This window comes from Oenanthe melanoleuca, chromosome 3, assembly GCF_029582105.1.
Source record: "Oenanthe melanoleuca isolate GR-GAL-2019-014 chromosome 3, OMel1.0, whole genome shotgun sequence".
Taxonomy (NCBI): Eukaryota; Metazoa; Chordata; class Aves; order Passeriformes; family Muscicapidae; genus Oenanthe; species Oenanthe melanoleuca.
In genome coordinates this window covers 104811943-104824592 of record NC_079336.1, presented here as the reverse complement: position 1 = coordinate 104824592, position 12650 = coordinate 104811943, and the positions used below count along the sequence as shown (strand labels likewise).

At 53.5% G+C, this 12650-nt stretch overlaps 1 protein-coding gene across 2 annotated transcripts in view; it reads left to right on the top strand.

Moving 5' to 3' along the window:
* PTK7 (protein tyrosine kinase 7 (inactive)) overlaps positions 1–9333 on the top strand; it is a 34981-nt gene extending 25648 nt beyond the window's left edge. The window contains exons 6-20 of one of the 2 annotated variants that reach the window (XM_056487147.1): positions 189–319; positions 570–836; positions 1060–1193; positions 1573–1708; positions 1821–1940; positions 2098–2247; positions 2491–2641; positions 3051–3178; positions 3435–3635; positions 6663–6818; positions 7001–7233; positions 7732–7812; positions 7893–8044; positions 8119–8297; positions 8494–9333. In XM_056487147.1, coding sequence (XP_056343122.1) covers positions 189–319; positions 570–836; positions 1060–1193; positions 1573–1708; positions 1821–1940; positions 2098–2247; positions 2491–2641; positions 3051–3178; positions 3435–3635; positions 6663–6818; positions 7001–7233; positions 7732–7812; positions 7893–8044; positions 8119–8297; positions 8494–8654 — 2380 coding nt within the window. In that variant the 3' untranslated portion in view covers positions 8655–9333. Of the gene's footprint in view, positions 1–188; positions 320–569; positions 837–1059; positions 1194–1572; positions 1709–1820; positions 1941–2097; positions 2248–2490; positions 2642–3050; positions 3179–3434; positions 3645–6662; positions 6819–7000; positions 7234–7731; positions 7813–7892; positions 8045–8118; positions 8298–8493 lie in introns of both variants that reach the window. The other variant, XM_056487146.1, reaches the window with a different exon arrangement.
* Positions 9334–12650: the final 3317 nt, after the last annotated feature.

Sequence of the window (12650 nt, the reverse complement as noted above, 5' to 3'; positions counted from 1 at the left end):
AGACTTTTGTGAGCTCATTTCCTCCATGAAGAATGTGTCCCAACCATCTCCTTGTTTATGTGTGGTGGGAATCTTTGGCTTGGCACCCTCCTGGTTTCATGGGCTCATGCAGGACATCTCAGTGCTGTAGCTCTGGCTCATGTCCTGCAGAGATGCCCACTGAGCCCTTCCTCTCCCTGCATGCTCAGGACCACCGTGTTTGCCAATGGCTCCCTGCTGATCACCCAGGTGAGGGCTCGCAGCACCGGTGTCTATAAGTGCATTGGCCGTGGGCAGAGGGGGAAATCTCTTGTGCTGAAGGCAGCTCTGCGGCTGGCAGGTGAGGTCCTGGGGCTGGTGACAGGGTGGGGGCAGTGGATCCCAGAATTCCAATGCCACTCTGGAACTTTGTGACAATATAGCAGCGGGACAGTACATGCAATGGTTCATCCTTGCTGTCTAGATGAAGGGAGCAAGCACAGTTTGGGTGCTCTCTCCTGTAAATGGTGCCTCCCCTGTAGGTGATGATGCTGGTGGGTTGGCTACATGTTGTTGCCTCTCTGAGCCCTGTGGTCTCTTGTTCCTTTCAGAGATTGAAGACATGGCACCCTTCTCACCAAAGGTGTTGACAGCAAACCAGGGGCATCGCGTGTCCTGCACTGCCCCACAAGGTGTACCCACACCCCAGGTCTGGTGGGAGAGAAACCAGGAACGAGTTCCCACTACTGGCAGAGTGTACCAGGAGGCAGAGCAGCTGATTTTCACCAGTATCACCGAGATGGATGCAGGGATTTACACGTGCCATGCTGCCAACAAGGCTGGAGAGAAGAAACAGGAGCTGAGCATCACTGTGGCTAGTAGGAAACTTTCTGAAAAGGGTGGGAGCAGAAGAGGGGCTGGATAGGGGGTTAGGGTGAGCTGGACAGTGTGGCTCATCACCTCACTGATAGAGAAGCACCTCTCATGGCTGAGCTGCAGGGCCCCATGACTGGTTGCACACTACCTGTGTGTTCTGCTCTGCTGCTGGCAGTGGTGAGGGGTGGTGAGTGGCTCTGTGTAACCCCTTGCCTCTGTGCCCAGCGGTACCCAAATGGGTGGAGATGCCTAAGGACAGCCAGCTAGAGGAGAGCAAGCCAGGATACCTGCACTGCCTCAGCAAGGCCTCCCTGAAACCCACAGTCACCTGGTACCGCAATGGCGTCTCCATTTCTGAGGTGAGGCAACAAGGCAAGCCTCTGCCCCTCATGGGCACTTCTGCTGGCACCTGCTCTGCTGCTGCTGTGTCTCGCCATGTTCCTAGGCCCAGCTTCCCTGTCACTCCCACTTTAGCCATATTCCTGCCACTAGCTCTGTCCTACTGATGTGTGCGTGCACAGTTGGCTGTCTTCTTGTCACTTGGCTGGCAGTCAGCCCTGTGCTTTTGGGGCAGGGGCATGGGCACGAGAAAGGTCCCCACAGCTTGTCTCAGTTCTCCGTGTGGGGCTTAGCAGGGATGTGTTTATCTGAAGCATGGTGTGGCTCATGGAGTGTCAGCAGTGCCACAGCCCAATCCTAGTGCTGGTAACAGCAACATTTCTGCCCCGCTCTGGGCAGGACTCGCGGTTTGAGATCTCAGAAAACGGGACGCTGCGCATCAACAACGTGGAGGTGTACGATGGGACCATGTACAAGTGTGTGAGCAGCACCCCGGCGGGCAGCATCGAGGGATATGCGCGGGTGCACGTGCTGGGTACGCTGACAGCACCTCACATCCGTCCCTTGTGGGTGCAGGTGGGATACCTCCTGCTCCAGGATCTCTTGTGACTGGGAGGGAGCTGAAACATCTCCTCTGTCTGTTACAGAGAAGCTGAAGTTCACGCCACCACCTCAGCCCCTGCAGTGCATGGAGTTTGATAAGGAGGTTACAGTGTCCTGCTCAGCCACGGGCCGGGAGAAACCCACCATCCAGTGGACTAAGACAGGTCAGGGGAATTTGGTTGTGACACGCCTGCTTGTGACCTGGGGCCACGGGAGCTTCGCGTCCCACCTTCAGCATGGGTGAAGCAGCAGTGTAGTGTGGCTGCACAGGAAGCAGTGCTTCCTGCATGACTGCTGCATCCGTCCTCTCGTGTCCTGCAGATGGGAGCAGCCTGCCATCCCACGTCAGCCACAATGCTGGTATCCTGTCCTTCCACAAGGTTAGCAGGAGCGACTCGGGGAACTACACGTGCATCGCCTCCAACAGGCCGCAGGGCGAGATCCGTGCCACCGTGCAGCTCGTGGTAGCAGGTGAGGGCTCTGGGGCAGGCAGGGCAGGAGCTTTTCCTGCTGTGCTGGCCTTGCACTGGCTTTGCCTGGGTGGCAGAGAAAGCCATGTCTGGCCTGACCCACGAGTTTCTGGTTCGTCAGTGCTTTGCACACAGCCTGAGATGGCACATGCCACTGTGCCACTGTGCTGGCCGTGCTCCCTGGTGGGAGCTTAGCACCATTCCCAGGAGCTGACAGCATTCGTGTCGGCCTCTCTGCCTTCAGTTTATGTCACCTTCAAGCTGGAGCCAGAGCCCACCACAGTGTACCAGGGCCACACAGCCATGTTCCAGTGCCAGGCAGAGGGGGACCCCATTCCCCACATCCAGTGGAAAGGGAAGGACAAGATTTTGGATCCCGGCAAGCTCCTGCCCAGGTACAGCCTCCATTCCAAACTGATGTGTGGCACAGCAGGGCATTCCCAAGTATCCCTCATCCCTGCCCAGTATGAGGGTGCCAGCGGTGCAATCCTGGGTTCCCAGCTTGGTGGGCACATAATTGACTCCACGTGCCAGGACCTGGACTCTCCTGGCCCTAAGGTTTCCCTTTCTGCCACAGCCTGCCAAGCTGTGATTGAGCTGCAGTCATCTGTTCTTAAGTGTTGCACAGCCTGAGATGGAAGCTGGTGGCTGTGGGAACGTGAGGCTGAGGCATCCTGGGGAGGTGGAAAACGATGGCAGTGGGAACATGGGGCTGAGGCATCCTGGGGAGGTGGGGCTGCAGCTGCCCCAAGCCTGCACTTACCCTCTGGTGTTTGCCAAGAATTCTGTGTGTGTGGTCGGCAGGATTCAAATCATGCCCAATGGCTCCTTGGTGATTTATGACGTCACCACTGAGGACTCTGGAAAATACACCTGCATCGCTGGCAACAGCTGCAACATCAAGCACCGGGAGGCCTTCCTGTATGTTGTAGGTAAGAAAGGTGCCCAGTGCTGGGACCTGACCTCCTGGAATCCCTGGCAGTTTGAGGCCCTGCTTCTGGCCCTAGTTGTGCCTGCCAGGTAGTCACAACAGCATCCCCACTGGAATAAAGCAGAGTGTGCTGTGGGATGTGGCTGGATGAGGTGGGTAGGGGGCTGGAGGCTTTTCACATCCTTCCAGCACATTCCTGAATAGGATTTGGGAAATCTCTCCACACCCCCATGCGTTGGATGCTCTCTGCCCCACAGACAAGCCAGCAGCAGAGGAGGATGCAGGACCTGGCCACACACCCTACAAGATGATTCAGACCATTGGGCTGTCAGTGGGGGCAGCTGTTGCCTACATTATCATTGTGCTGGGGCTGATGTTCTACTGTAAGAAGAGGAGAAAAGCCAAGAGGCTCAAGAAGCACCCAGAGGGCGAGGAGCCTGAAATGGAGTGTCTGAACGGTGAGGCTGGTACGCCTGAGGGTGGGGGTTCACTACTTGGCCCCCTGTCCCTGTGCTGGTGGGGCTGAGGGGCAGGGAGCTCCCAGGAAATAGGGACTCCTAACCCTTGGTCTCTCACTCTGGTTTTTGGCGTGTAGCAGAGACCTGCTGCCAGGTGAGAAATAGGCAAGTTAGTGTGCAACCTGAATTCCAGCCTCACATTGTGGCCATCTCTGATAAGTTATATATTACTCCTGCATCCCTGCACGTGCATCACATGTCCCAGGGGAGGGAAGGTTTTCTGTTTGAATGTAATGAAATAATGGTCTGCTGGCCTCTTCAAATCAGCGTTCAGCAGCTCCTGGTGCTGAAGGGAGGATGTTTCACTGAACTCCCTCTGTTATCTCTAGTGAGTACTTAAAAGTGGTGGGGTGCAGTTGAGTTTGCAGTTCCTAATTGCCTGGATCTCCCCATTCACACTTCCCATAAATGCAGATGTTCCCCCTCCTAGTTCTCCAGCACACAGCCATGTCCTGATCATGTGCAAGTTGCTCTGCGGGCCTGGCAAAGCATAACTGCTGGTTTAGCTCCTGTTTTTTTCATTGCATTGGCACTTTGAACAGAACCAAACCTCCAGAAGAGAAGTCTGGCTGTGGGGAACTTCCCTAGGAGCAGGAATGCAGGAGCATCTCAGCAGCTTTGTGCTCTGCATCTGTCGCCACTGTGAGATCTTACCATGGAAAAATCACAGGCAGCTCCCCTGTGCCAGCAGAGTTTGGCCAGCATCCCCTTCCTTGGAAAGAATTTCTTTCAATCATTTTTGAGGTGGTCTCAGATTTTTTTATCTTGGCCTATCTTTATTATATTTCTCTTCTAGAGTTTGCCTCTTCTTATTTCCCTTCATTTGGAACCAGTTTAGCTGCCAGGTGATTCCTCATTCTTACAAGCAGACCCAGCTTCCCAGACGTCTACACTCCTTTTTGCTACTTCCATAGCCACTCTGGAGAAGTGGTTTGTGTTTGCTGTCAGCTCTAGTGGAGTCATTCCATTCACCACAGTCTTCAAAGATCTGGCTCTTTGCCTCTTTTTGATGTGGTCCCTTGTTAGCTGGGTGACCCAAAGTATTTCAGCACCTGTTTCAGTACCTACAAGTACTCCCTGGCTGACCACCAGCTGACTTTTCCAGTGCCCTCAGGGTCCAGACTGATTTAACCTCTCCATGGACTTGCAAGGGATCTTTGCTATGGATTTCCTGTGGATCAGTGCTCTTCTAACCATCCAGTTACTTTCCAGGCTCACATCCTTGGTGTGCCACATCGTCTATAATGAGAGCTTGCTCTCAGTATCCCTGTCTGACTGCTGCTTTTGTTGTTGTTGTTGAATATAGACATAGCATCATGGCTGTGGGGACTGATTTCTGTGCTAGTGTCTCTAGGGCAGCATGGCTGTGTCTTTCTCCAGGAGATGCTCAGGTGCTGCAGGCAGATGGGCAAAGCAGGCAGGTTCCTTACACTTGGTTCCCCTCTGGGCTGCTTGGTACACAAATGAAACCTCCTGTCCATTTGTTACCAAGTGCCTTGTCCAGGCTCTGTGAAACGTGGGAATGTCTATTCTCAAAGGTGTCTTGTTGTTGCCTGCTGGTCCTGTCTCAGTGCCAGCACCCTCATTCTGCAGCCTTCAGGATTTTTTTGGCACAGTTGCAGTGGTCATCTTGTCTTATCCTCTTGGCTTCAAGTTTGTGGTCTGGGGACATGATTAGTCATGAGTGCAGACAGCACAGGGTCAAACAGTCCTGCTGATAATGGGTGTCAAAACAGGGGGGGTGTAAGGAGCATCCAGCTTTGATTTATAGGGTAAATGGTGGTTTTTTTGCTTTTATCTTTGAAAAATCTTACTCCACCATGTGAGAGCAGACAGCTGTCAGTAGCTGTCGCTCTTAAGTCAACATATCTCAGTCTTCACAGCTCCAGTCCTACCTGTGGTAAAGCCATGGTCCCTGTCAGGGTGGCCAGGCCTGCTCAGGAGGTGCTGCTACCTGTCTTGAACACGTGCATTATAAGCAGGCATGAACACACACTGTGATACAACAGCCTGTGATGGCTACAGGCAATGGGACTCCTGTTAGAGTTATGCTGGGTTCTCTTAATTTTGTGATTTCCTATTGTGTGGCTGTTTGCCTAATGCTTATTCCAAGGTCAGCTGAAATGGAGTAGTCCAGAGTGATGCTGCAGGTGTATGAGTGACCCTAGTTTGGGGTTGTTCCCTGCTTTAAATTCTAACTCCTGCCTTCATCTTGCAGAAAGTACCACTTCCTAGTAACCAGGTTGGATCCAAGCAGTAAATACATTCAAAATTGAGGTTTGCCATTTCCCTACAAGCTGCCTGTAAAATGCAGGGTTTTCTACTTTCTCAAGGCAGTCATATTTTTTCCTGTTCTCTGGCTTGTGTTTGTGCTAGGGGAGTTTCTAGTGAAGTTTCTGTGCAGAGAGCTTGCCTGGGGTTGATTGCAAGACCAGTACTTCCTAGCACTGCTTTAACCCAGCCAGTTAAAATCCAGGCTGGTCTAGTCTTACGGGTTCAACATTTCCAAGGACATTCCCAAGGCTTGCTGGGAGGTGAGTTAGGAGCAGGGACATCACACTGATGCCAGATAGACTTGAGAGTCTCTTGGGTATCAAGAGATTGTGGTTACAGTGAGCAGTATCCATCTGCTCCATCTCCCTCGCCCATCCCATCTCCTGCTGCCGTCCTGCAGAGTTTTGTCTATGGTAGTTTGGATTTAGCCACTGCTTGGGGATGACTGACTGGCATGGGATGGACAAGGCCAGATGGGGCTGGCTGGCTCTGGGACCAAAGCCATTGCTCAGCATCTGATTTCATAGGTGGCTGCTGGGCTGCCAGAAACAGGGCAAAAACTGAGACCAGGCCACTCTGCTGCCTAGGGCTGGAGCGCTTGGAGTGTCAGAGCCCCACGAGGGGCTGAGCCCCAGAATAACTTCCACTGTGTGGCCTGGCAGGATGCTGAAGCCATCTATGCTTCCCTCACAGGCGGTGCTTTGCTGCAGAATGGGCAGATGACAGCAGAGATTCAGGAAGAAGTCGCCTTGACCAACCTGGGCAGCAGTTCTGGGGCCAGCAAGCGCCACAGCGCTACCGACAAGATGCACTTTCCACGTTCCAACCTGCAGACAATCACAACCCTGGGTATGCTGGGCCACCCTGGCCTTGTCTCTACTCCAGCAGGAAACCTGTGGCTGAAACCCCAGCGTGTCCCAGCCATAAAACAGGATGTGCTGGGTACAGAGGGCCCTGCAGCCCCTGGACTGTCAAGCACACCCGCTGTCCTAATGCATGCCACTTTCCCGTGTGCTTCTCTGCACTTCCAGGCAGGGGGGAGTTTGGTGAAGTGTTCCTAGCCAAGGCCAAAGGCACAGAAGATGGTGAGGGTGAAGCTCTGGTGCTGGTGAAGAGCCTGCAGACGAGGGATGAGCAGCTGCAGCTGGATTTCCGGCGGGAGGCAGAGATGTTTGGGAAGCTGAACCACGCCAACGTGGTGCGGCTGCTGGGGCTGTGCCGTGAGGCAGAGCCACACTACATGGTCCTGGAGTACGTGGACCTGGTAAGGGCCCTGCCAGCAGTAAAGCAGGGACGTGACAGCAGTGAGCATGGGGCTTGCAAGTGTGACACCAGGCTGGCAGCACAGGGCAATCAAGGTGTAAGGAGACCAGGCTGAGCTTACTGCTGTTCCTAGCCTCTGGAGGAGTCTCAAGGGGAAGAGGAGTCTCCTGCGAGACCTGGAAGTCACTTTGTCCTCTATATCTTCCCAATTTCAGGTTTATGTCCTGGACTCAGCTATATAAGTTAAGTTGTGGGACTCCATGCTGCAGAATGGCTGTGAATGCTGAGGGCTATGAGGAGTCTGGAGTTTGTAGGAGAGAAATAATTTTGGGGCATGAGAAACCTGGGAATTTCAGGCCTGCTTGCCCTACAAGGCAAGGACCAGGAGGACAGGCAGGAGATGAGGATCTGTGGGCCTGCCACATCCAGGCACTGCAGGGACCAGTGAGACTTGTCAGTATGTAGAGGTGCTGACTCTGAATTGCTGTCTGTCTCACAGGGGGATCTGAAGCAGTTCCTGAGAATCTCCAAGAGCAAAGATGAGTCTCTGAAGCCACAGCCACTCACTACCAAACATAAGGTGACCATGCAGCTTTGGAAGTGCTGTGGGGCTGGGAATCTCAAGGAGGGCAGCCAGCGCTGACAGCTCTCTGGGGTCAGGTGTCTCTCTGCACACAGGTGGCCCTGGGCATGGAACACCTCTCCAATGGCAGGTTTGTGCACCGGGATTTGGCAGCCAGGAATTGCCTGGTCAGTGCCCAGCGGCAGGTCAAGGTCTCATCCCTGAGCCTCAGCAAGGACGTGTACAACAGGTCAGGGAGCCTGACAGGGGGATGGGAGGGGATCAAATGGCACCAGTCTCACTGCCTGCCTGTCCTGCCCGCAGCGAGTACTACCATTTCCGCCAGGCCTGGATCCCCCTTCGCTGGATGCCACCTGAGGCTGTGCTGGAAGATGAGTTCTCCACTAAGTCGGATGTGTGGTCCTTTGGGGTGCTCATGTGGGAGGTCTTCATGCACGGGGAGATGCCCTACACTCCACTGGCAGATGATGAGGTCCTTGCAGGTATGTGGAGTATCTTGTGCTGTCCCTGGAATTGCAGCCTACTTGTTTTCCATGTGGTAAAGGGGTCCAGACAGGCTGGGTGACAGTGCTGGGGAGGCCGTCCCAGCCGGCATGGAGAACTGCTGCCCTCCGTGCATCCCCCCTGAGAGCACCACACCTCTTTCCAATGGCCCTTTGGACTTTTCTTTCGTGCCAGGTCTGCAGTCAGGAAAGACGAAGCTCCCGCACCCTGAGGGCTGCCCTTCCCGCCTGGCTAAGCTGATGCAGCGCTGCTGGGCCCCCAGCCCTAAGGACCGGCCCTCCTTCAGTGAGCTTGCCACCACCCTTGGGGACAGCCCAGCTGACAGCAAAGCCTGAGCATCGCAGCCCTTGCTGGTGAAGGATGTGGCGGGGTGGACAGGGGTCTGTATGTGTCTGGGGAGCCCCTGGCACTCCCACAGCCCCTTGCTGAGCCCGACTCCAATGCGCCAGCGAGCAGCTCAGCATCAGCAGCTGCTGGACTCAAAGCACAAGCCAGTGTACCCCAGCCCCACCCCCTTCCCCAGTGGGTCCCAAAAGACAGCCCTTGCTGCCTCCTGCCCCCTGCCTGCTCAGCCCTGTGCCCTCAGGCTGCTGGTGTGGATGGAGCGCAGCTCCCCCTCCCACGGCGAGAGCTTGGGCGTCCCTGCTCACCACATCCATCTCTGCCGGCCTGGCCCAGGCCTCTCTCCGTCCATCTGTGCTAGGCATGCCTGACTGCCCCTTCCCCTGGGGCCAGGCCAGCCAACAGGAGCACAAAGTGCCTGGCATATGAAGGAGCTCACTACCTTTCCCAGTTACCCTGTGCCTTTTTTTGTACTTAAGACTCTGGGCAGAGCCCCCTGTTACCCTCTTCCAGAGCGCTGACTCCTCCTTTCCATAGTATTTCTGTTACTGGAATGCAGCCTAGAGTGGGTTAGTTTGTTTGCTTGAGTGGAGGGTACTGCAGCCAAGAAGTGTTGGGTTTTGTTGGGTTTTTATGTGCTGCTCTCAATAAAGAAGGCGCTTTTTTTTTTTTTTTTGTTTGTTTGTTTTTTTTGTCTTTGTAAAATACTGCTGTCAGATAGCGGTTTTCCTCCACATGGCTTCTGGGAAGGGTTTAGGGCTTGTTCCTCAGGCATCTGTCTGCTCTGTTTAACCCCTCTGCCCCCTTCTGCCAGTCTGTTCTTGGGAGGAGGGGAAAGGTGTGCACATGGTGTATGAGAGGCCCCAATCCCCACAGCGTGAACATGAGCCAAGCCAGCATGGGCTTTTCCCTGGGAGCCAGAGTGAGGCACTGGGACCAGCAGTTTCACTTGGCTGCACAGCCCTGTGTTACAGGGTTATATAGACAGATCTGAGCTTTTACAGAAGGCCTGATGGGGCTGAACTGGAGGCAGTGGGCGTAAGCTGCACAAGGGAGATTCATACTGGGTGTTGGGGGGGGAATGTTGTCTTTCAGGGGTGATAAAGGTCTGAGTCCTAGAGAAGCTGTGGCATCTCCTCCATCATCATCGGAGATACCCAATCCTGGACCAGAGAAGTCCTGAACTACCCACTGTAGTTGGTTCTGCTTTAATCAGGGATGGACCAGAAATGTCCAAGATCCTCTTCCCATCTCTGCTACCTAAAGAGGTTATGGAGATGCTGGAGGGGGAAGAGTGCTCATTTCTTGGAATGTGCTAGCTGGCTCTGAGCTCGGATTTGGTTCAGGATTGGAAGCTGGGTGCAAGCAAGTTTGTTAGCTGTTGCTCTGCCAGTTATCAAAGGTGTTTGTTCCTTTTCCAACACTTGTGTCTTGCAGGTGGGAGCTATGGACTCTCCCCAAGCCAAAGTCTCTTGGCAAGCTAAGCTGTGGCAGTGGCTGGCTATTGGGCCCCTCTCTAGAGGCAGACAACCAGGTCTAGTTCACTGTATACCTGGTGTTTCTTGGTATAGAAGCTTGGCGGCAGGTGACTGCCACTCGGACCCCTGGCTGCCTTCATGACCAGAGAGCCTGGCCACAGTGTGGGACTGGTGGCACTGTGCATGCTGGGCAGATGTTAGAGACAGAAGGGTCAGGGTGTGCCTTTCCTTCTACCCCTTGCAGCCTCCTGTCCCTCTTGTTGCCCCTCCAGTCCCTCCCAGTGTGTGTGCAACCCTTCTGAAGCATCTGAGTGTTGTGGCACTGCTGCTTATGTGCTCTCCAACTTGCAAGTGACGTGTCTTGTGCATTTGCTGTTGTTTGATGTCCTTTTGTTCTGCTTCTCACATCCATTCCATTCCTGTGGACCTTCCTCTCTGCTGTCCTTCCTTCCAGGCAGGAATGCTGCACTCTGTTGGCTGATTCCTGCAGCCAAGCCACATGTGATGGCCTAGCCAAGCAGAATCTCAGCACTGCCATGGCTAAAAACCAGAGATGCCAAGGATTTTGGGGGTACCACCCTTGTTCTGCCAGCTCAGTGCATGAAGGCATCTCATGTAGTGGGAGATCCTCCATCCTGGAGATTCCACTGCCTGTTTGCCATGCAGTCAAGACCTGATGACTACAGGGAAGCACCCAAATGGAAAGTCATCCAAGCTAGGGCAAACTCCAGACCCAGAGAGTACAGAATGACAGGGGCTGGGATTGTGTATTTTTGGGAGTGATGTCATGAAAAAGTTCTTAATCACTGGGGAGGGGACAGATGTTGTCCAAAGTAATTTGAAACAGCAAGCTGAGCAAATACAGTTCCAGCTAAAGGTGGGTGGAGCAGAGCAGGGAATCAGAGCCTGTGCAGGAGAACTTGAGCCCTTGGGCAGTTGACAGAGGTGTGGGCTGCAATTGCCTCAGCCCAACTGAGGAAGGGACACCTTACAGAAGACCATGTGTGGTGTCTAGGGCCAGAAAGAACCTCATGGCTCCATCAGAGCACAGGTCCACCTCGAGAGCCACCAGCTGTGGCCAAAATTTGGCATTTACTGAATGGTGTAAGAGAACAACAAGCAGATGTGTTTTAGTTCCAACTAACAACGCTTTAAAACATGAATACCTCCAAACCAGGCATTTCTAGCAGTCCCTGATGTTTTCTCTTGCCCTAAAGTTACCCAAATTCCCCCTGCACCAATGCATCCTTTGAGCACCTGTGGTCCATGAGTGCACAGATCTGCTGTGCAGCCTGAGGAAGGGCTTTTGGTTTGCTCTGATTTCCTCTGCTGCCCTGTGTTTCCTCTTCTGCAGCTGTACCAGGCGCTTGTGTGAAAACTAATGGGCCTTGATTGTCCTAAGCAGCCTCACATGGGACTTCCCTACACTCTTGAGCTGCATTTAAGCTCAAGCCTGTGCTTCCAGGTTTGTTTTAAGCAAGCTTGTAGGTGTTCCTGTTTTTGCCTTGCCTCTAGCCTTGTCTTCTAGGTATATATGGTAGCCTTATTATCCAGTCAGGATTTTGGCTCTGTCTCACAACCAAGTGGATGCTGGATTTACTCTGTGGATGGCCCCTGATACCAACACCTTTCACTGCTCTGCTCAGGTAGTGTGGGTTTATACCTGTTCAGGATGACATGGCGTCACCCTTCAGGGAGCAGCCCCATTCCTGCACGTGTCTGTTCACCAAAAGGAAAATCACATTAAAAAAGGCCATAACCTGGTTTTGCATGTGCAACAGTATCTCTGTTCTAGTTGTTACTGCTCATAGAAGAGATCTGGCTGTTCAAAAAAAAAGCAGCTAACTGTATACAGCAGCAGCCAGGAAAAGCAGCTGGAGTATCAATTGTAGGAAGACCAGGAACAGGATGGAAACCATCACAACCCCAGCACCCAGCTGCAATGTGGATGAAGAGCTGGAAGAAGGTGAAGGAGCACATGTTGCAATGGCCTAGAGGAGAGTTTGAAAAGGAGATGTGAAGGGCTGGGGTGATGCTGGGGCCATGCTGGCAGCAGGGCCTGTGCTCCAGTGGAGCTGTCAGGCATCTTGTCTGGAAGGAATTTGGGGGGAAATCAGGTAAGAGGCTTTTAAGGCATAGTGTCAAGTGCTATGCCCTAAAGCTGTTTAAGAACAGGGCTAGAAATTAGGATTTTATTATGTGGGGATTGTAAATGAGAAAATCTCTGAAGGCTGAAAACTTGCTTTAAGCTGCTTTCAGTTGTCAGTGGCTGCTGGTTTGGTTAAGGGAGGACCTGCTGCTAACTTGTGTCCCGTGGGTGTTGGTGGCATGGGGACAGAACTTGGCTCTCCAGCATGGGTCTGAGTGCCTTGGTGAGAGATTGGCATCCCGGGAAGCTGGGGCAGGCTGAAGCTCTGGGCCTGTTCAGAGCACAAGCAGGACAGACATCTAGGAAAGCATCCACAGGATGAGGCTTGGGAAGGAAAGGATGGCAGCAGAAGGGATGAGCCA